General features: G+C 41.3%; 1 protein-coding gene across 2 annotated transcripts in view; it reads right to left on the bottom strand.

Annotated features, from left to right (window-relative positions):
* Positions 1-22,185, bottom strand: part of HS6ST1 (heparan sulfate 6-O-sulfotransferase 1) — a 192,516-nt gene that overhangs the window by 159,608 nt on the left and 10,723 nt on the right. The window contains exon 2 of one of the 2 annotated variants that reach the window (XM_065675522.1): positions 2,585-2,632. The exons of the other annotated variant lie outside the window; for it this stretch is intronic. Within the exon in view, the coding sequence (XP_065531594.1) occupies positions 2,585-2,632 (48 nt within the window). The remainder of the gene's footprint in view (positions 1-2,584; positions 2,633-22,185) is intronic. 2 annotated transcript variants of the gene reach the window in all.

Here is a 22,185-nt window from a genome sequence, read left to right as displayed (position 1 = left end):
GTGAGCATCTAACAACCCTCCGGTGATGCCATGTTAGAAACACATGCATGGTACTTTGGCTTAATAATTCTGCCTTTGGGGACGAAATGGGATGTCATACTCAATCTGCCACAGAAGCCATTGCAATCAGGTGGAAATAGTCATTGATTGGAGTGTTGACTGGTAAAACGATTGCACTATTTCACTGTGCCTCATTTGACTGCTTTATTGAATCCCAGGTCTTGCACCAAGTCATCTGGACTTTAATTAGCTATACTAAGAAGAATGGCTACCCTTCAATGGCAAAGCAAAAGCAGTAATCATACAGTGCATGTGTGGGCTTCACTCCCTGTTTGTATTTACCCAATAGGACTTTAAGGTTTTGTTTTTACTTTCCTTCTTCTCTTCATTTTCCTTCCTCATTGTTTCAAAGTACCACATGTGGTGGAGGTTGTTCATTGCACATACCTTTGTCCAGAAAATAAGCAGTATCAAAAGTTTAATGCAAATTTTTCCAAGATACCATAGAAGCGTTTGCCAACCATCCACCCTTAGTATCCTCTCACTTCCATCACCAAGCTTTCAAGGAAATAAGCTCTATACCATGCACTTCCTAAGTTTAGCCACAAAGAGGAAGCAAGACGTTGCCACCTCCTCTAAGGCCCTTGCCTCTCCACCACATTCCCTCTTTCCAATTTCTTCCATTTGTATTTCTCCCTGTATAACACACTGAATGTTAAAACATGACAGGTACAGCAGAATAAGCTGTCTACCACTGTTATAATGCTGCTGACAAGATTAAAGTGAGTAGCAGATTTTAAATACATTATATGTTGCATGAACTGTATCAACTATATTCGCCCAGTACATGCTCTTAGTACTCCTCAGAAGGGTGAACTTCAATTATCACTCAAGTTTCTCTGCTCTGCAAGCAAACAGCTAAACCAATTCTTCCTTGTTGGGAATAGGAAATTAAAGGAGTGATAATGAAAACTTTCTTGCTCAGTGACTGGCCACTTGTAGAGAAATACATCTACTGTATGTTCAGTGTAATTTTATCAAGTAAGTCTCATTTCACTGTTTCCTCTTTCCCTAATCATGTAATTTTAAATGTCACACAGTAGACATTAAAACTATCTTCTAGCGTAAATTCAAAGCAAAACCAACACAACCACTGAAGATTCCAAAAATCACTGCCAAAAGCTCAAGCCCTCCATAATTACTGTTACAAACACTATTTTTATCATTTTGATGGCCTTACCACCCCCACCCCAGTTTGGCATCACATTACTCTGATAGAGCAAATCCTAACTCATATACCCTTTTAGAAGGACATCTGCCAATCTGCAGCAAAATCTCTATTAAACTCTGTTCCAACAGAGTTGCCTCTCCAGTGTCATGGCCAATACAAACTTGCAGAGCTCAGCTTTAAACTCTTTACAAGAGAAGACTGAAATCAAGCTGCAGAAACATTAAATGAAACATATACCATTAAGACACCACATGAGAACTTAAGAGGTATCCCTGCCCCACAGCTCCAATCTACTTTGACAGGAGAAAGGAGTTTAGCTGCAAGGTTGGTACCTATGTTCTCCGCTCATTCTCTGCTCTGTTTCTCTTTTATTCTCATCTCCTATGTAGCAGTAAGAGCCAGAAAATCTCTCACATGGAACTGATAATGGACCTACCAGAATTCAAGTATTTAACATAGGGGAATCAGTCATGCAGTGCTTTTTCCTGCAAGCAATCATATATTCCCAGCACAGGTAACATTTTCACATATAAATAAGACCACTTACCATTCTCGCTTCTACTAGGAAAGTATCAAACTTTCAGCTTTACAGCAGCCAGAGAAAAAAAAGTACACTCATACTGCACTAAAATCCACCCAAAACCTTTAGACTTTTATGCTCAACTTTTAACTTACAGAGACTATTCACATGCTCAAAGTCATGCCTGTGTAGTAGTATCTGCAGATTTAAAATCTCATTCAGTCCTCCCCTGAATCATGTAAGACGCTACCACCTATAAGCACTGAGGTTGCAAACCCAATTTCCATTAGTTCCAGTTCTGACCAAGCCACTCCATGGAAATATTCCAATTGTTTGTACCTCTTGAATTGCCTCAGTCAGATACCTCAATGCATTTGTTGTTCACCCCATTTCAGTGTAAGGCCTCATGCTAGGCCAACACACTGGTCCTTACAGAGAGAAATGGCCTATCAGTGACTGCTTCTTTCAGCATGGAACAGACAATAGGGGAAAGTGCAAACCAATTTAATTTAACAAAGGGATCCACATCATGGCACGAAGTTGTCCATTAACAGAACAAACCCCTGTGCCCCTCCCTTTCTCCTGTCGGCAATTGCAGCAAATCTTCCATGAAAATACATTTCCTGTAATGTTCTGGTCATGGTCGGCAAGAGCTGCAACCCATTTCCATAAAGCCACCATGTGGAAAATTGCCTTGGCTGTTAAAAAAGGCTAATGCAAAGGAATTTTTGCTCTTTTTTTTTTTTTTTTTTTTTTAATGTTGAAGGCATCAATCCTTAAAAAAAAAAAAAACAAAAAACCTCCAGTTTCCAGAATATTAACAGGTCACCTACCTGCAATAAGGCAGAGTCCTACAACTTGAAAGGCAGCAAATCATAGAGCTGTGAAGAAGAAAAAAACCCTTCATCCAAGTATCACTTACATACTGTTAACCCAGCAACATAATGAGAACACTGAAGGAAATTTGCACCAGCAACTCTGCTCTCACCAGAGTACAATCCTCATGCTACCACTGCGAATCAACAGACTTCCACAGCATTAGTTTGCCCCCCAAAAGGTAAATCCTGAGTCTGCAGGCAAGCAACGGTGTATCACAGGACAAGTCAGATTGTTACAACAAAGGAGATGCATTGAGGTGTTCAGGACTCAAGTCTCATCCTCCAATACTATGATTACTAGGTGTAATTTACTCTTTAGCTCAGTAGTCTTGCACAGATCCTGTTCCTCACTCTTGCCCTACGGAGCTGACCCAAGCCCATAATGCTTATTTAAAGCTATCAACATCCTCTCCTATACTGTTTCTGCATATATGAGCAAAACAGTTGTCTCTCTCACACTTTTCTCACTCAACTTTCCAGCTGTGATAGACTAAGGAAGAGACACACAAATGTGCAGGGGGTGAGGGCCTGCAGCTGGCACTGTCTGGAATCTCTTGTTGCTCAAGGTGTATCCCACAGAGCTGAAGCTGCTTTGTGTTCTGTCTGATCCTGGAAAACCCATTAAACTTCAGGGCGTTGCAAGTGGATTTTACAGAAATTACTGGGATGAGACACAGGAAGAGAAGATACCTGCTTTTTGGAAAGGGGAGCCTCTCCATGTGCAAGACTTCAGTAGCACTGATTGATCTCAACCCAGTTTCTGAACTAGTAAATGCAAACTTGGAGGCACAGCCCTGAACTGGTGCCTGGTTCTGCTTTACAAGTGACACAACCAAATAAACTACCTGCATAAAATGAAACTGTTGGCTACAATACTTTTGCATGTCAAAAACATAACGAATGAAACGCTGTCATTGTGTAGAGTTACAAAACAGCACACAAAGGTTATGGCAGGAACCCTGAAGTGCAGGACAGCAGTGGTATTACTGATGCCATTTGCAAAACTAGAAAGTCAAACAGAGAAACTTTAAGGACCACATTCTGGAATTTCATATAATAAGCCTGAAAACCTGAAATCTCTGGACATGCACTGCTTGCAATGCATCCGCCGGAAGCTTGGAAACATCTCAAAATCAACCCAAAGGCGTCTCAAGTTGGGCACTATATTATAGACACATTATAAATAAGGACATTTTTGAGGATTTAAAGCTTGTGTCAGAAGCCCAAGGCTTTGGAAAACTAAAATAGAACAGAAAATCGGCCTTAGAAATCTGTAATCCTCAGGTGCTATTACAGCAATAGGTCAATTTTGGATTACTCTACAAGAAGGAAAGGTAAAGATCATTGTAAACCTTAAGAAAGGGTCATCAAAGCAAAAGGAGGAAAGACTTTTAAGGAAATTAAATTGATAGAACATAGAAAAAAATGTAAGTTTGTGAGCAAACTTTTCTGAAATATAAACATTTTGGTGATACATCCCTTGACTACTAAGTTCTGATGCCTGTGGTTCCAGGCTCAAAGCTGTGTCTAAGGCATTAGAGCAAGGAATGCAACAATAAGCTTTCCAATTTTGTCTTTGCTTGCCCAAGTAAGAAATGAAGAGGCATCTCAACTGTATCTACAGGAACCAAAAAGCTACTTTATGATAATCTTTTGTCTCTTCAAACTTCATTGGTTTTGTTACTGGAAAAAGAACATCATATTACAACCTTTTTTCATTGCTGAGAGGCAGCAAGGGAAAGAAACATAAAAGGAAAGAAACAGGATATACAATATACATGTCTCCATGTATATTGTACGTGCATGTATATTGTATGTGCAGACAGGTGTAGAGTTTTGTTCCTGTATGTGGTTAAAAGCTGCATCCATATTTCAGGGTATAGAAAATGCAGTTAGAAGGGTGCATGAGAAAATCCACATAACGCTGTTTTCTTTCTGTATAATCTTGTTTTCTATTTGGCACTCTTGCTATGCAAAAACGTGGCCAGCGCAGGGTCAGTGAGCAGCTAAAGTAGCTTTACAGAAAACTCTAAGCTTTGCCACTCATCTGTGCTTCCTGTAACCCCTCTGTTAGCCGTCTCCCTGATTTATGATTCTCACACTGCCTCTGTGATTAAAAGCATGATGGCTTGTTTGCATTTCTACTTAGGCTGATTATTTTTTGCCCTTCCTCCAACTTCAGACAAAACCCTGCAGCTGACAGGTCTAATGCTCATTTCAAAACCATACAGACCATGAACAGGAAGCTGCCCTACAGTAAGGGGGCTCCTGCTCATCTACTGCCTTCCTTTCCACCATACTAGAGATCTGAGAGAAACAACAATCTGTCACTGAGAGTTTCAGCACTGGCCACTGCGTTTTCCCAGTGGCCAGTAACTACAAGCAAGCTAGACTCAATTTCTTGCCTGCCTGGACTTGAAGATCTGAAGTCTCCAGAAGTAACAGGTAAATTAAAAACAGAAAACATGTTTGGATTCAGATCCCTAAAAATCCCACCCTGAAAACGGTTATGTATTTTGCCTGACAAGTAGCTGCTAGGTACTTAGATAAGACTGCCTGCCAGTCATGCTGGCAACTTCTGTAGGGCTGGGAAGTAGCTCGCTGGTCTGGCAGTTACTTCATACCACAGTGGGAGAAGAGAAACTACAGTTTAACGGAAATGAGGGTCCACAGTATTTGCAAAGGAGAACAGCCACAGTAACAACGGGTAGGTTCAGCCTGAAAAAAATAATATTCATATTAGCTGAGACAGCTAGCTAAGAAATTCACACGCATCCCAATGAATAAGCAGCACAACGAAGTTACTGCTGTGAAAACACAGAACAGGGAGCCAGATGTCATGATTAGCACCTCACTTCACCATGGCATGCACTTCTCATTTCTTTTCCAGCCAAAGCTAGAGCATCACTTTTCCTCAGGACAAATCAGACCACTGCTCAGTCAGCATCATCCATTCCCTCTTGGGGTTAGCTGGGTCTAGCAGAGTTGTTGTAATTTTTGGTCAAAAGGGATGCTTCCATTGGGGAACTTGAACTTTTAACTCTCCATAAAGAAAGCCTCAGCTCTGAACACATCAATAGACTCTGGCCTGGTATTTGAAGCAGTTTGGCAAATGGTTTGTGCTACATTCTGCAAATCCGTAACTACAAGGCTCTTGTCTCTCGCCACTTACCTGCCAGTACTCATAAACAAGCAAAAAACAGTCACTGGAGCAGCTTAAAGTTGTATTGAGTTACAGCAGTTGAAGAATCCAAGTCAAAAGATGCATCTTGACTCCACAATTATGCACACACACTTTCCATAAGCTTTTACTGGCAAACCTGCTGAATTTCCCTTCAAAAAACCAAAAGCATTTTCCAAAGCAAGTCTCTGAAATAAGATATTACATTGTTAATGAAACTGCTTGTTAAACAAACAAACAACCAAAAGAAAAAACCAAACCCAACAAAACAACTATAAAATTGGGCATATCATGTTCAGTTTCACTGGAATGTTCTAACGCCACCCAAAACTTAGCCAGGACTCACTACAGTTTGCACTCAGACACATACAGGAAGAGAGCAAAGGAGCAGGTTGGACAGTGGAGATGAGTTTCTTCGGCAGCTGCTCAAAGTTTTAAACACATTTGTGAAAACACTCATTGTGCAGAAAATGTGAAGCCAAATGGGTGCTTAGATTTCTGTCTTTCCTGCCCACATCCTGGAAGACTAAAAAAACCCAGTGAACTTGCTATTGGCTTCTTGCCCTTTTGTTATGGCCTTCTTTGTAGTTCAGTGCTTGTACATCTGTTCTTGCACCCTTGAAAATGCCAGTGTTTCCATGCAGGAAGCTAAATGGATGCAGCTCTCCCAAAGCAAAGGGCATTCTCCAGGCAGGGAGCTCTGTGGGTCCAGAACGAGTACGTTAGCTCTCATGTGTCTAGTGCCAACATATGTTACAAATATTTGTGAGGCTATAAAGATGCTTTTGTATACAAAATGCACATAGTTTTGGGCAGTCAAAAAAAAATTACCACGCATGAAGAAAATTAATATAACTCTGACAGAGTCTTGGCAAACTGTTACAATGATGAACAACCCAGTAAAAATGCATACTTGTTTAGACTTGTCTACCAGCTCATGTCTACAAACCGGCTAAATACCATCTGCTGCAGGTAACAAGAACAGCATCACATTGACGGGGTTTTCGTTCATAGTTTGGCTAAAAAACCAAGGTTATCTTCTCTTTCCCAATCTCTGGAGGCCACAAAAGTCCTCCTTTCTTTAGAAAAGTGCCTGTCAGTGTTAATAACTTTGCAAAGAGGTATTTTCTCAGTAAGAAGTCTCAGCCATTGTTACTGGGCTTCATCAACCTCTTGTCCTGCCCAGACTTGCTTTTCATTTCCCTCCCCAACACAACAAAAACACAACAGAGAATTTTCCCTTTCTTTCATGTTTTTTGCTCAAAACCAAAGTTGACAACAATCCTTTGCTATCATGATGACATGCCCAAAATGACAATACATCTCCTCCGGTGACCATTGTTTTTCTCTCCTACAATTGGATTATTACTGAGTGGCACATCAAATGTTAGGAAAACACCATAGTGTCTGCCGAGTTCCGTGATGCTATTTCTCTTGCATTAAAAGAATATGATGACCTTTAGAGCTTGTGCTGCATTAGTAACTGTTTTGCAGTCACAGAATTCCCACGTATTTAGAGTTCGTGGCATTTCACAAACTTGTGAAATCTGTGCTCCTTTCTGAAGCCAAATGCAGTAATTTCAGCGGAAATATGAATTTCAGTATGTATGACTGAGAGGTTCAGGCCACACGACTGCCTTCACATACACAAGAAAGGATCCCTTTTGATTTATGAGTCTCCACTACAGCCATTTTTTTTCTGTTGAAACAGAAGCATTTCTATAGCTATATTTCTACTTTCCCCCCAACACTTTTAATCTGAAACCTTCACACAGATGGTCTGTTGTAGCAAGAGTAACCAAAGGTATGGTCAATGTGTTGTAGTAACAGAGCTCATGGCAGTCCGATACCACTACCCAAACCCCATCCCTTCACAGGCAGGATTTCTGACAAACACCAATGCCTTTGAAAAACTACTCACAGTTGCAGTAATGCTATTTTCTATACAAATCTACTACCAAATCATTCCATCATCTTAAATTTCACTTCAGAATAACTGCCAGAAAGAGAAGGTTATGGTGTCTTTTTCAACTGTCAGTAACCTATTTCAACTACATATTTTTTTTTTTGTTACATGATTTAATTTTAGACCTTTTTCATTAGAGAATGCACACCTAATACAGAGCAAAACAAAGCTCTGTCACTGACTTGGTTCTAAGCCCAAATATCTGGTCACTTACTTCCGCTCATAGACCTTACATGCAATACTTTAAAAGTCCATTTAAAAAAAATCACTTTACAAACGGAACAAATTTAACTATATGAAACACACAACAGTGAAGCAACAGTAGAATCCCCTTAAATCAACCACACAAACAGTGGTGCTTGTATCACACAGCTTTCCATGCAAACAAGGGCTTTTTGAAAGGAAGCTGACACAACAGCCAAGTACTGAAAAGAGAGAAAACCCAAACATGACATTTCCACTTCCTTTCCACATGGGTTCAGCAAAGAGAAGGACACGGTCAACAAAATAACATGCTTTGGCTACCTTCTGCTTGTTAAACAGGCTCTGATGAAATAAACCAGACCTGCAAAGACCTCATCATGTCCTGTTTCTCCCCCTTCTCCTTGCACATGAGACACCAGCCATGTCTGAGAGAGTATCCTTGGACATACAGTTAGTAATGCAACCCAAACAAAACCTCAGACATGACATTTTCAACATATCTTCAAAAAACACACTTGTTAAAGGCTTTTGCTTTTTCATATACCAACCTGAAATGCCTAAAACCAGCGACTGCCCATGTTTCATGGATGTAAAAATCAGGTTTGGTAACTCTGGACTGAGGAAACGTAATGGCAGTTGCAAATGGTTTACTATACAACATTGAACTAGTTTATTAAGGTAATAAGTTGTTTCTCCTATTACTGTTCAACTAAGACAAACAAAATGAATCACTGAGGCCTTCTTTCCTAATGTGGCATATGCACATTTCACAAGTGGTTTTTTTTTGGTAGTGAATCAGAGGGGAATAAAGAATGTCTCCCTTAAATGCTCCCTTTTCCTCTCCCACCTCACTATTCCTCCCTAGCTCCCTTAGAAACAGCCAAGGATAAAACTGTTCTGACTATATATATATATATATATATATATATATATATACACATACACATACACACACACATCCATTTCTTTAAAACACTTTGCTTTAGAGTTACTGGGTGACTTCTCTTCAATACAAAGAGTTCCCCAGCAACATCTGGTATAAAAGCTACCATGACATGATATGCCAGCTTTTGAATATAAGCTGCAAGGTACCCACTTGCAATTATTCCACTTTCACTGCTAGCTTTTTTCTCTTGATCTTCCATTTCTTACCCCAACTCATTCCATATTTAACTCTTCGAACCCTTACTTCAAACCAACCACATTCATAGTTCACAGACTGTACTCAACAACCTGACACTGACCATAGCTGGATTGTAAATGTCAGCCCATAAAACAGATCTTTGAAGGACCATCCAACAGTATCAAGTGCAAAGATTTTCACAGGACATATAGGGCCAAGATCACCGAACTGTGCAGAAGTGATGTTTCATTTAAAAGAACGTGAGCCTTCCTCTTTCCTAGCAGCTAATGCAACTGTCCAGCCAGCAAACCTAAGCAAAATAAACAAAGCTGCCTTGACAAGTCCGCCCGTGACTCAGCTACAGCTCAAACACATTTTGTACAAAGGCAGTGAAATCAGTGACCTAATTAAAAAGAGGAAATCATGCCTACCTCTTCTCTGCATTTTCCACACAGCAGTCTGAGAACTCAAATGGCAAAGCTAGAAAGCACATTTCTCCTTAATGTTTTAGCTATCAAATATCAAATATCTGAAGAACAAAGGCCTGTGGGGAAGATGCATCAGGCAAATAAGAATTGTCTGCGGTTTATCTATCCTGTCGTTTCACAGAAAATCTCCCAATCCTTCCTTATTACATTACTCACTACTTAAAGGCCACCTGTCAAAAACTGCAAGGGTTAACCGAGGGCTTTATTGGAATAGGGAAGATATTGGTTCTGTTCCCTTCTAAGTACTCTGCATAAAAATAAGAGGTATTTTACAGTTTCATATGTAAAACTGATTGACAAAAGATAGACCAGACAATAAGAAGTGGCAGCTTCAGACAGCAGAAAGGAAAAGGAAATTAAAGCAAGGAAAAGGAAAAAAAAAATGACCTATGTATCCAGAATTTTCAGTTATAAAGGGCTTGGCTATATCAGACATTCAGCAGTCTTCCCAGGCAGGAAAAAACATGAGCTTACTGGGATTTCTATGACGTAAGTCCAAGCCTACTCTTAGTAGTAATTCTGCCTAAAAACATAGCACCAAGTTAAACTACATAGCTTATGATATTCTATGACTAGCAAGGAAAACTTTGTAATAATACAAATTATATTATTCTTTGCAACTCACTACTAATCTATTAATTTCTGAACTGCAAATCCTCCAGCATGCCACACAAAAATAAGGGCAGAAGTAGCGTAGGAGAATTTTAACCTGCTGTTCCCAGTTAACTCGAAGTGCCCACTAAGCAACAGTCTCTCTTATGCCCCTTTTCAAGAAATGGTCACTTTATAGCTATTAAAATATTGTACTTTTTAGGCCTACTAATCTATTTTTCTACATTACACTTGTGTACTTTCTAAGAAACCATGCGTTTGTGCTCCCAGGAATGAAGCCCCCAGCCTTCAAAAGCCTTGCTTTGCCACTTCTGAGAGCAGAACTATGGAGCTTTGCAGCATGGAGCTACAGGCTAGGACCTAGCATGCAGTCTTGGTACACTTTGAGAGCAACAGTTCTTGACTCAGACTTTCCAAATGAGGTAGGAAATCCACAATGATTTTCATTTTGCTCACCACCACCTATTTTGACAGATAAAGGAAGCACAGAATTTCCAATATAAGCTTTCCGAGGCAAAGGCAGTGTTTAAAAGGCTTGTCACTGGCATAGGCTTTGAAAATACTTGCCCCCAGACAGCAGCTTCTGCCTACAAGTAGTATGAAAAACTCCTCACACTAGTGAGGAGTCACCTTACAGAAGGTGACAGTAACCAGAGCAGGAGATTTAATTCTGTCTTATGGATGCACATCACTACCCTCAGGTGAATACCACCAAAGCACTCTCAGTTTGGATCAACTCCTGTATAGTTTATTCAATACTTTGAATCACGTTTCCTGCTCCTAATCTCTCCAAGAGGAAACTTGTAGATGTTTTAGCCCATTTTGTAGTCTTCATATATTCACTCATTTGGTTATCGAAGTATTAGCCAAGAATTATATGATAATTTTGTTCCACTGACAACAATGCACAGACTGCATTTAAAACAAGACATGGCTGCAGGCACTAAACGCTGCTGCTTCTATTAGAAAAGCTTTACCTCCTGCCCACTCCTTGCTTGTTTCAGGACCTTCTGTCTTTTGCAAGTGAGGAGAGAAAAACCCTAACACACTGAGAAAGATGATGAAAGCTGCTTGTTTCCCATTTAAACACAATTTTATATATGTTATATATATCTATGCATAGTATATAATGCACCCATTTTTCTTTTTATGGCTTAGAAATAAAAATAAATGTAGTGGGTTTTTATTGTGTAATTACACTGATCATTGGATGCCATAAAATATTTTGTTAGGCACAGCTTTGGAAAAATCAATAAGCAGGCAGGTGCCAGCTGTGCAGCTCCATGGGCCAGGTAGTTGTGCTCCTTAGTGCTTCCTAAATCAGAGGGGCAGAAAAGGATGGCTCTAGAATTGAACTCCATGAAATTTACACTGGGACAAATGGTATTCAGTGTGATTAGATGATACAAAATGAGTTAGTTTTTCTAGGACAATTCCCATTCTTCCCTCATTTGCAGCAAGGTTACATCACTGGCTTCATCTAAAACATACCCAGTTTGGGCCAGTTAAAGGTGAAGGTCAATCAAACGCATTCTGTAAATACCAGAGTCTCAAGGAAGTCCAAGCAGTCCAAATGGCCTGCAATCCTCACAAACATGCTGCACTACATCTCATTAAAACACTTGAGAGAGAAGCAGCTCTTCAGTTACCAAGGCACCAATTCTGCTTGGACAGGCTTGAGTAGAATTCTAATTATTTCCAAAACAAGCATCAAAATAGAGTTATTAAAATACTGAGAACAAGGCTGGGTAACATTATCCTTCGTGGTGCTGAGGCTCCTGTTCTGGGATGATGTGATGTTTGCTTGCACCTCCTGAGGACAAAAGATGGGGCAGGAAGGGGCATTCTACTGCCTTGCACATGCCACTGGGTTACTTGGGTGTTTGTGAGATGCTTTAAAGGTTTCATCTCCACTGAGGACTCTGTGTACCCACCATACAGATGCTTCCCCCAGAGCAGGATGTAAAGTGTTTGTCTTCCTCCTTGAAATGGGAAAACAAACAAAACCCAAGGAAACCACAGGCCAGCTGCCTATTTCTGAGTGTTGCCAACGGTCTGTAAGCTTGCAAACAACTTTTCAGTTCCTCTTTCCTTGTTCAAAGATCAAAGGTATTTTAGCAAAGGAAGAAGCAGGCATGCCTGCTGGAGCATTAAGAAAGAAGAAGTGGTGATCAAGCAGCTCTGTCATCATGCTGGGTTCTCACACGCTGTTAGCATTTTTCTTGAAGGCTATATTACTGTTTTCCAAAAAGACCAAGACTGTTCAATTGGTTTGTGATTTGGACATGGAGAAGGCCATTGTGTGTCACTTCACTCTCAAAAAGGGGTCATTCCACAACACTGAAAGACATTACTGTAAAGAAGACCTGATCCCTATGCTGCTCTTCCCATTAGACATGAGGTAAGGTCCTCAGAGCTGACCTAAACCAGCCATGGTCTAAAGATGGAGCCTTGATAAGGTACCTAACAGTGAATTAGAAGTTCCCAGATCTTTCTTTTGCATGCAAATGGTCCACTGGAAGTGGTCACAGCCCTTGTGACTTCCTGAGCAATGCCCCAAATTTGTTTGTGAGATCACTGACTGGCCTGAACCAAAATCACACCAAGGACCAGCAATTACCAATGCAATAGAGCAATGCTCTTCAGGTAACATAATCTAAGTGTGTAGGCTTTTTCTCCCTCTTCCCCCTCCTCCCTGCTTTATGGTGTCTACCATCTGCAGGGCATATTTAAGGGATTTACAAGGGAAGTGTCCTATTATCTTCTTTGTATCCCACGCTGCCATGTGGCTGTCCTGTACCGAACTGGGAATCTGTGGAGAGGCTAGTCAATGAAGAAAGCAACCATCTGTCGGAAACAGGAGATGAGTCACTGAAGTGGAAGCTGGACTTAGTATTGCCTCTTACTGGTTCTACCCATCCTCAGAAGGAAAATGAAAAGATAGCAATTCCAGACAACTCCGAGTGGGATTTGGCATTTGATTGTAGGGGAAATAAATGTTGCACAAAGGGGCAAAGTTAGTGTTAGCTTTTGCAGTCCAGCACCATTGATGAGGTTTGGGAATTAATTCATTTTCCCTGACTTCAAATGACTCCCTGCTGCTCTTCCCTACCCAGATAAAGGAGAAGTAGACCAGACCTTCTCCATGTCCAAATTACAAACCAACTGAACAGTCTTGGTCATCCTGAAAAACAGTGATACAGCCTTCAAGTAAAAGGATAATGGGGCATGAGAACCCAGGATGATGACAGAGTTGCTTGATCACCACCTCTCATTTGAAAGTAGGAGAGTAGCAGTGAACAGTAAAATTGTGTTATACAGAGAGAAAAAAAACCTTCAAGACAAGGAGCAACAAGCCTTAGTTCTCAACTGGGAGGCTACCTACAGGAAATATACCAAGGTATTTAGATTCCTTGGAAGGAATTTCACGTCTGATTTCTGTTTAGCCTGGTAGGTTTATTTGTAGTGTTTTTACGTAAGGTTCAAATGGCACTGACTCAAACTAAATCCCAGGTCTGCATTTGGTGTTAACAGCCTAGCAACAACAGAGATAAATGTTTATAACTGGGCAATCAGGACCAGACTTGGTGAGATTCCTTACGATTTAATCTGAAGTACCTTTGAGGCAGTTTGTGCCCTTGGGTTCTGAAAGGGCGACTGACACCAGGAGAGAGTTTGGCATAAGAACATGAATGTTACCACAGCACTGGTGATGCCTTCTGTACATAGCTTGAACTGTCCATGGATGAGAGCACGCAGAAAAGCTTCAGAACAAAGCGAGTCATTACACACACATCTATACAGATAAACACACTCGTACAGCAAACGCTACAATTAAAGTTGCAAAAGCTTAACTTCAGTCCAGCCCACTCCACAGAACACACAAATCCCTGAGGAGAAGGCAGTGTGCTGCGTGCCAAAGTAGACTGTGCTGGAGTTGAAAATGCTGCTCTATTACTTTTTCACCTCCATGCCCCCATTCAGCAGACACTGAGTGTTCTCTTGAAATGTCAGTGTGGGGCAAGAAGCAACAACTGGCAAAGCATATAGAGATGCTGTCACCACTTGATGGAAGCTCGAGCATCTTTCCAGAGTCCCTTGCCAACATAATTACATTGTGCCATTAGAAATTGTTCGGACAAGGTTTTTAATAAAGGATTTCCTGCCTTGTTTCCTGCCAAAATTGAGAAGTGCAAGTCAACATTCTGCAGTAATTCATACGTGCTCTGTTGCATGGAAGAAAACTTTTCATGCTTTCTCATTTTCTTTCCTCAGTAATGCTGCTGCTGAAGTCAAGGCAAGTGTTTAGCACTGGAATGACATAAACATAACTAACATCTGTTCTCTGAAGGAGAGAAAAATGAAACAAAAGAATAAACCATGCCCTTTTACTCCACCCTGTCAGAATCCTCACATTAAAAAAGGAGGGATTTCTCTTGCTGCTTTACTCAAAACCCCAATGAACAGAAACCCCAACTCCTCAACTCCGAAGGACACGTTTGTTGTTTCTTGCTGAGGATTGACTGCACAGGTAAAGAGGCATTGCAGCTGCTGAACCTGATCATGCTAAACTTTGTACCTACGTAGGTAGAGTTAGAAAGATTAGAAATGGGGCAGCCGCGTGCTCATGTACAGCAATTCTCACAAAGAAGATCACCCCGTGACAAGAAGGTGTTTCCCCAAAGTCATGGTTCCAAATCTGCTTTTTCAGAACCTCTGGAACATCCGTCGAGCCTGTCAAAGCTTCCTACAATCTAAAGCTCCCACATCTCCCTGTTCGTGGGAACAGCATATTGCATGAGGACCAGCGAAACCCAGGAAACAACCTGTCTGAGACTGCACCCTATAAATTAAATGCATAACAGTGCAGCCTCACTGAAGCCATGCAAAATTAAGCCAGGAAAAGCCTGAAGGCAAATGGAGATTCTTGGCCAGTGAACTAAGGTACCACCCAGTGTCCTCTTGCTGCCTCCTTTTTCTACCAGGATGCAATCAGACACAGCACATAAACCAAGCAGTGTTACCACACAAGGCCAGACAAAGATTAATTGGACCAGAGCCTCTGTCTTCTTGCCAGTGAAGCCAACTGCTCTGAGCTACAAGTTTGCATGAACAGCCCAACCCTTTTTACTGTCAGAGACATACGTCCCATTCCATCCTCTCCAGATGAGATCAATCCCATAGCAGCACTCCTCAGCACGACACCTGATCTCCTGACAGCCGGGTGAGCTATAGCCCTGGTCTGAGCCCTCCCACTGACACAAGGGCTCTGAGGAGAGAGCTGCAAGTGAAGTCCTTTAGAGCACCTCTCCTGAGACCATGAACCACAACTGTTACCCGTGCTTGAATTTCATGGCTAAATTGTTGAAACTAAACCCAGACTTTTCTCATAAATGGCTAAGAATCCTGTGACAGGTTCATCTAGTTCTGTGGCTTCCAGCCAAATAAACTAATTCCATTTTTCTCAGGTTGAGAGTTAGCTGAGCACCTGTGATTACAGTTTTTTCCTTGATACTAGAAGAATAGAGATGAAGAGGGAAGGTGGCACCAAATGGTCAGAAGAAAAATAAAGAAATTGTGAAAGGATGCTTGCTCTGCTGTGTGAGAAAAAGGGTTAATGCATGGAGGCTCTGCACAGCATTTGTACCCGAGCTCCTGCCAATGTGATGGCACTGTTCTTGCCTCTGAAAAAGACTGCTGTAGCAAGCAAACGAAAGAGCAAATACTTTTGACTCCAGAATATGGCAGAGATGCGCACTAACCTTCCCCTCTGAAGCAGGCTGTAATACTGTAGCTCCTCTCAAGCCAAACACAACAGGTTTTACCTTATAATCTTGAAGGTATGTTTCCATTTACATTTACAGGATGCCATGAAACCCGTGGGCATGTTGTCATACAGCAGGCATGAAGCAGCTTACCCATTTTTGCTGAGGTTGAAACACTGCACCCTACCACGGGAGAAGAGCAAGCATGGGGCAGGCTGAGCAGAGCCATGACCTGCCAGAGATCCACACCCTCGCCTTGCACCGACTTGTTAATGGAGTCATGCCCCTAACAGAACATACTTCAGACACACCTCCCTTCCCTCCCAACAAGGGCAACACTAGGTATGAACCAGAACCCCACCTACTAAACTATATGAATGTTGAGAAAGCTGAACTCCGTATCTAAAGCCCAGATCCATGTTTCTTTCTGGTATGAATGCAGCATCTCTTTCTGTGTTCCTGCCATCTGGTATATCGAAAGCTGCTCCTGTCTCCTAGGCTAGCTTAACAGTCCTCATAAAAACCTTCTGCAGAGCTGCCACTACAAAGGAAAGGAAAAATAAGAGCACCCAGTATCTGCTCAAGCTACTGAAGCAACTCCCACTGTGACTGAAGTGAAAGAGTCTTAATTTAAAAAGCTGGGTTTTGCCTACTCCCCACTTCATGTGCCTTTGAGGCAGCTTTTCTAACCTGCATGAGTTTAAACATTTTTGGTCCTTGCATCCAAGAACCACTTAAATACAAGTTAGGATACTCCTTATATCACAGAATTAAAATGAGATGATCCATGGAGGTTAGAATTGCAGTTTTGACACAGCTCTTGGGTATGATCCAACAATGGTGACACACTGTACCTGTGTCCCATTCTAGCATCACTATTTGATTTACAAAGAGCGGTAGAGCAGTATGGCATGACAAAGAGAGTAGCTGATGAAATCAGAAATCATGAGAGGAAGCTGTAACGACATCATTAATGACCTGGCCATTCACTTAGCTGAATTCCTCTATTTAATTCAATCTTACATGTAAAAGAAATAAGGGTCTATTTAGTGCCCTGTGGATAGTTGCATTTGCAGAGAGGACATCTGTCACCTAAGAGCAGCATTGAAAGTACTGACCAGATGGAGATGAGCTTTTAGCACATTAAGCATGTTCTGCATTGATCTAGTGACCTGGGGGCAAAAAGCTCCAGGTATCTCTTTACATGACCTCAAGGCACTGGTCCCAGCTCCATCTCTAACCAAGCAGAGCACTTACAAATATTACCCGCATGCTTATATTCCTCCTCCCTCTCCTTTGACACCATCTGTGTGCTGAACAGAATGAAGAATGACTTTCCCAAAACTTGCCTGTAACCTTCCTATACAGGCTTGGAGGTGTGATTTAAAAGCATGGCTTAGAAGCATGTGAACTTTTATGGAGTTTAAAGACAGCCTGAACAACTAACCCTTTGTTTCAACTTGCATCATCAAGGAGGGTGAAAAAAAGAAAAGATGACGTGACACGTAGTGTAATTCTAACTTTAGCTGTTAGTACATTTAAATTAGTTTTAAATAAGAAGGGTGAAGAAAGGCCAATAACCAAAATGAATTGGTTTAACCAGCTCCTACTCAGAGTTCCCTCACCACTGTAAACACTTGCTTAATTCTTTTCTGGAGCACGATGCCTATATTCTTAATTGCAGAAATCCACTAAGATTCAGAGTTCCTGTTCTTATCCAGTAACTGGATTTGTTTGAAGGGAGGACTCTTTGCGCTTTATCCTGTGGGAAGTTGTTAACGCCCAGTCATTTCCCCCTCATATTCTCCCCTCACCGACCCCAGAGAGACCACCTCACATGAAAGAGTTTTTCTTTTTGAGGCTGAGATATTAAACAGCACGCACTATGCCGTAAGTCCTGAAGTATCCAAGAACTGAATAGCTGACATCTTTGGAATTCACTAGCTCTGCTTCCGATCTAGAGCAGGGGTTTACGGGTTTTTTTGCACAGATTACAAAATTATTTTCAGCACAATTCAAGATGTCATTGCTCATACAGATACAATATCCTGCTTGAGTTCAATGCATCTATTTTAACTTGGTTTGGTTTAAACTTTCACAAACATCCAAATACAAGCACATATTCCCACGAAAAGAAGGGGTAAAGAGCCATATAAACTCCTCTGTATGTAAGTAATACTACTGACTTCCCTAAGAGAAAGCTGCTCTCAGATCCTTTCTGCACTAAGCAACAGCCTCTAAATTTTGCTTACCCACCATAGTATAGTTGACAAATATAACTGCTCTTTTTGTTCTCATGAGCAGTTATTTCCAGATTTGGGATTGGCTGGGCTTCAATCCAGAAAACAGACTTCTCATGACAATCCCCAAATAACTTCATAAATCAGGAAATATCCTGGTTAGGAAAGGGGTGGATTCATCCTGCCTGAAGTATTTGGCACACCAAGCATCCCACATCTCTCAAATGTTCAAAGAATCCATCCTTCAATTTCAATGCAAGATTTCCAGCTGGGTGTTACACTGACAACCAGTGCTTTATCACAGCCAATCACTATCCAGGCAGGCAAACTAGTGCTCATCCAGCAAGTTTTACAAACGGCAGCTGCACCCTTCCTATTGTGATTTATATTGTCACTACAGCACGACTACACCTCAAGTGTCAAGTCCTCCCTCTCCAACACTAGCTAGAGCACAAGGAAGAAAATGCTCTCATCAGGAAGGCCTTTTGAGAGGAAGCCTCAGGGGGAAGTTATTTCCAAATGGAAGCAGTCAAGCTGTGGACAGTCTGCAAGAAGATTTACTTCTGCGCTTGTTTCAGGTTACTTAGAAAACTGATTTAGGTGATCTTTACTCAAAGAATCTGATTGAGTGCCGAGAAATCTTCTTGCAGTTGCAGAGTCCAACCCAAGCTTACTCCTTCATGAAATCCTGAGACAGGAATGACTGTACTGTACAACACTCCTTGGGCTGTAAGCACATGGATGAGCACTCAACATGCACATATAGTAATTCTAGATTTGCTATCCTGGCATATCCCATGGCAAGAGGAATTTGGGCAAAGAGAGGACACATACATACACATCCCACATATACGCTCTTCTAGAACAACAGCCCTTATGTACCTTTGCTAGGTGGCGGCTTTGTCATCTGTGTTTCAAGACTGAGAAACTAATGGGATACAAATATTTCTCCACTTTTGTGCACTCAACCTGTTTCAAAAGAGCTCCACGGTGAACCACGGAACGGATAATACAGTAAAAAACAACTATTGTTAAAATACTTCAGGTGAGCTGGCAAATAGCACTTGCCCTGGATAGGAAAACTAGGTAAAGCTCTCTGCTGCCTTTTGGAGGTGATTTCGGGGCTATTCACAAATAGAAACTGACTCCCAGGTATAGCAAGAATCTTCCCTTTTTATGCATCAAAAGAGTTTGCTGCTTTGGTGGCAGTGGGTGGGGAACAGAGCACAGTTCCCCCAGGTGTCATGAGAGAAGTAAGCCCTGCACTTGAGAGCTCAGCTGTTTGGGAGGAATATAAAACCTGTGCTCAACAGCTACAGACCCCAGCCCCCTACCACGTATCACCTTACAGTTTAGCAGCATAAAAGCTGGCTGCACAAATAGTGTGCATAACCCAGTCTTAGCACTGTCAAACAAACAGAAAAGCTAGCCTGAGCAAGCTGGGACAGACACCCGCGTTAACAACAGTTTCTGCTAGCTTCCCTGGAGCACCTGATAATATGGGCAACAACCTAGCTTTTGTAATACACAACTTCCACACCCCTGGCTAGGCTTTTTGCTGGGTTGGAAATAGGATGGACAATTTCCTACTGCTTTCCAGTTGGTGAAATCCTATTAGAGTACACAAAACTGCTTTCATCAACCAATTTCAAAGGTTCAGACAAAACAAGTGTATTTCTCCCGCTGACAGCTACTGTTATAAGCACAGTGGAAACATTTCAGCTAACTACAGGAATACTTCTTCCCAGGAACTGCCATCACAGGCAGGTTAGCACCTAGATAAAGAACTGCTGGCATAAGCATAAACCTGAGAAATCTTCAGTCATGTTTCTGAGAAAAGGAAGTTCAAGGAAGACACAAACATTTCACCCACGGGCCCATGAAAGTGATACGGCTTCAGCCCCTGCCTGAGCAAGCAGGACATGCAGAGCCAGCCACCTCCAGGCAGAAAGGACATGCTACTCTTCTCCCTCATGCAACACCATGTTTGGCCACGCTGATCTCCTTACCACACAGAAACCTGTATCCCAAACTGAAGAAATGGAAAGGACAGTGTAAAACCTCCATAGCACAGCCACTGCAAGTGAATCCATTTCAAAGCACTAATCCTGATTTTTGAGACCTCCCCTGAGCTTCGATTAGGCTTTCAGAAAAAAACACCTTTCTTCTTTAATGCACTGCTTCATCACAGAAGCTGCTATAAGCAGCAAGTCAGAGCATGGAAAATCTTCAGACTGGCTGAAGGCAAATCCACGACCTTTTCAGTGGTCTAAAGGTAGCAAGCACACTGAGAAAAAAGTTAAAAGTTAGGCAGAACTTGCCAAATTATTCTTCCAAGGAGTTGCCTAAATCATAAAAACATACTCTTAGCAGTTGCCAGTTAAAGACCTAAATATGTTCTAGAAGCCAGGTTCAAATGCCTACTTACTAAGTTAGTTGTCTCATATACTATATTTATCCACCTAGACTTTCCAAGTATCCTTCTTGCACATGGCAGTCCATTATTCCTTTAAACAATTACACACAGTTTCAGCATCAAATCCTACAGAACTCCCAAAGGCAAAGCTATTTGCTGGAAGGCAAGGTGAGAAATTCAAACTGTATCTTTACCAATATCAATGACTTGATGGTTATTTACAAAAACCTTTATTGGTAACTAACAAACCATCTAATACCTGAAAATCCTAGTCAATACAAGGTATGCATGGTTTCTTCTTTTTTCCTCATCCTCAGCTATGGACCGACTAATTCATTTTTCTTCTATCCTCCAACTTCAGATGCTTCTTTTGCAACCAAAAGTTAAATACAAGTCGTCCTGCCATTGAACAACTTCCTGATACTCCCTCTTTGGTGGGAGTCACGTCAGTTCTCATGTTATATGACCAAACCCAGGTTCATACTAATAGAACTGTGGCAGCTGCTTTTCAGTCGCTTCTTGACAAACCCCAGTCAGAAAAAAAGGATCACCTCAAGCCAGTCCTCTCTTCTCGGGAACAAAGACAGGGTTATGTTTTAAAATCAAAGCTCACTTATCATTCAATGATTTACGGGTTTTCATGCATGCAAATGTAAACAGATTACATCACAACAAAGAAAGGTGGATTGCAGAGCTATGGAAAAAAACCTCGGTTAAAAAAAAACAAACAACAAAAAAAAGGCAAAAAAACCAAGCCTGGTTTTGAGTGGATTATTTCACCCTCTTCTGACTTTCCATAATTTAACAAAGCGTGTGATGTCTTGCAAGAGTAATAACACATCCTATTAAATGCATTTTCTCTTTCTAAGAAAATACAGCTGATTTCACTTCTTTATTAAGGGATTACTTTAGTAGCACCCAAAAAGTGAGCAGACTGTTTGGAGCACATTGTAGGACATTTTGGGTATAGGGGACAACTCTGAGCACGGCTTGCACACCACACAGGGTGAAGACTTAAGCTTAGGCATCTAAGCAAAGATAACACAGCCTTCACGTAATCTAAGCATACAACAGAAAAGGACCCTAACATTTCAACTCCTGCCCCAGCACCAAACAATTCTGAGGATGTCTAAGCAAAACCCCAAGGCTAACCTTTTCCATTGATAACAGCAAGCATCATGTGTAACAACAGTGCAGGTCTATGAGCTCTTGGTCATGAAAAAAAAGCAAAGAACTTTGCATTTCAACACAGGAAACTTCTCCCTTTGTAAACAGATTAGAAAGTGTGACTGAATTTGCCTGAAAATTCAAGGTGTGATGGAACTGGGGACTATAGGTGATTCAGAGTTCAAATACTACTTCTAGTAACTTATGAGAGTGAGAAGGCTTAGTCAGTAAGAGATCTCTGAAGGGAAAGATTTTTTTAAGTTCAGGAAGACATATTGAACAAGGTACAAGAAGATGCCAACCTGGAGGAAAGTGTTAGTTCAGGCAATGGAAAATAAAGGCTGTCCAGATATCATGAAGAAATAATGCACTGCTCAGACAAAGCCTGTTTGCA

The sequence above is a fragment of the Lathamus discolor genome, chromosome 3 (genome assembly GCF_037157495.1).
Source record: "Lathamus discolor isolate bLatDis1 chromosome 3, bLatDis1.hap1, whole genome shotgun sequence".
NCBI classification, from domain to species: domain Eukaryota; kingdom Metazoa; phylum Chordata; class Aves; order Psittaciformes; family Psittacidae; genus Lathamus; species Lathamus discolor.
The sequence above is the reverse complement of the archived record's forward strand: the minus strand, read 5'-3'. Positions and strand labels throughout refer to the sequence as shown.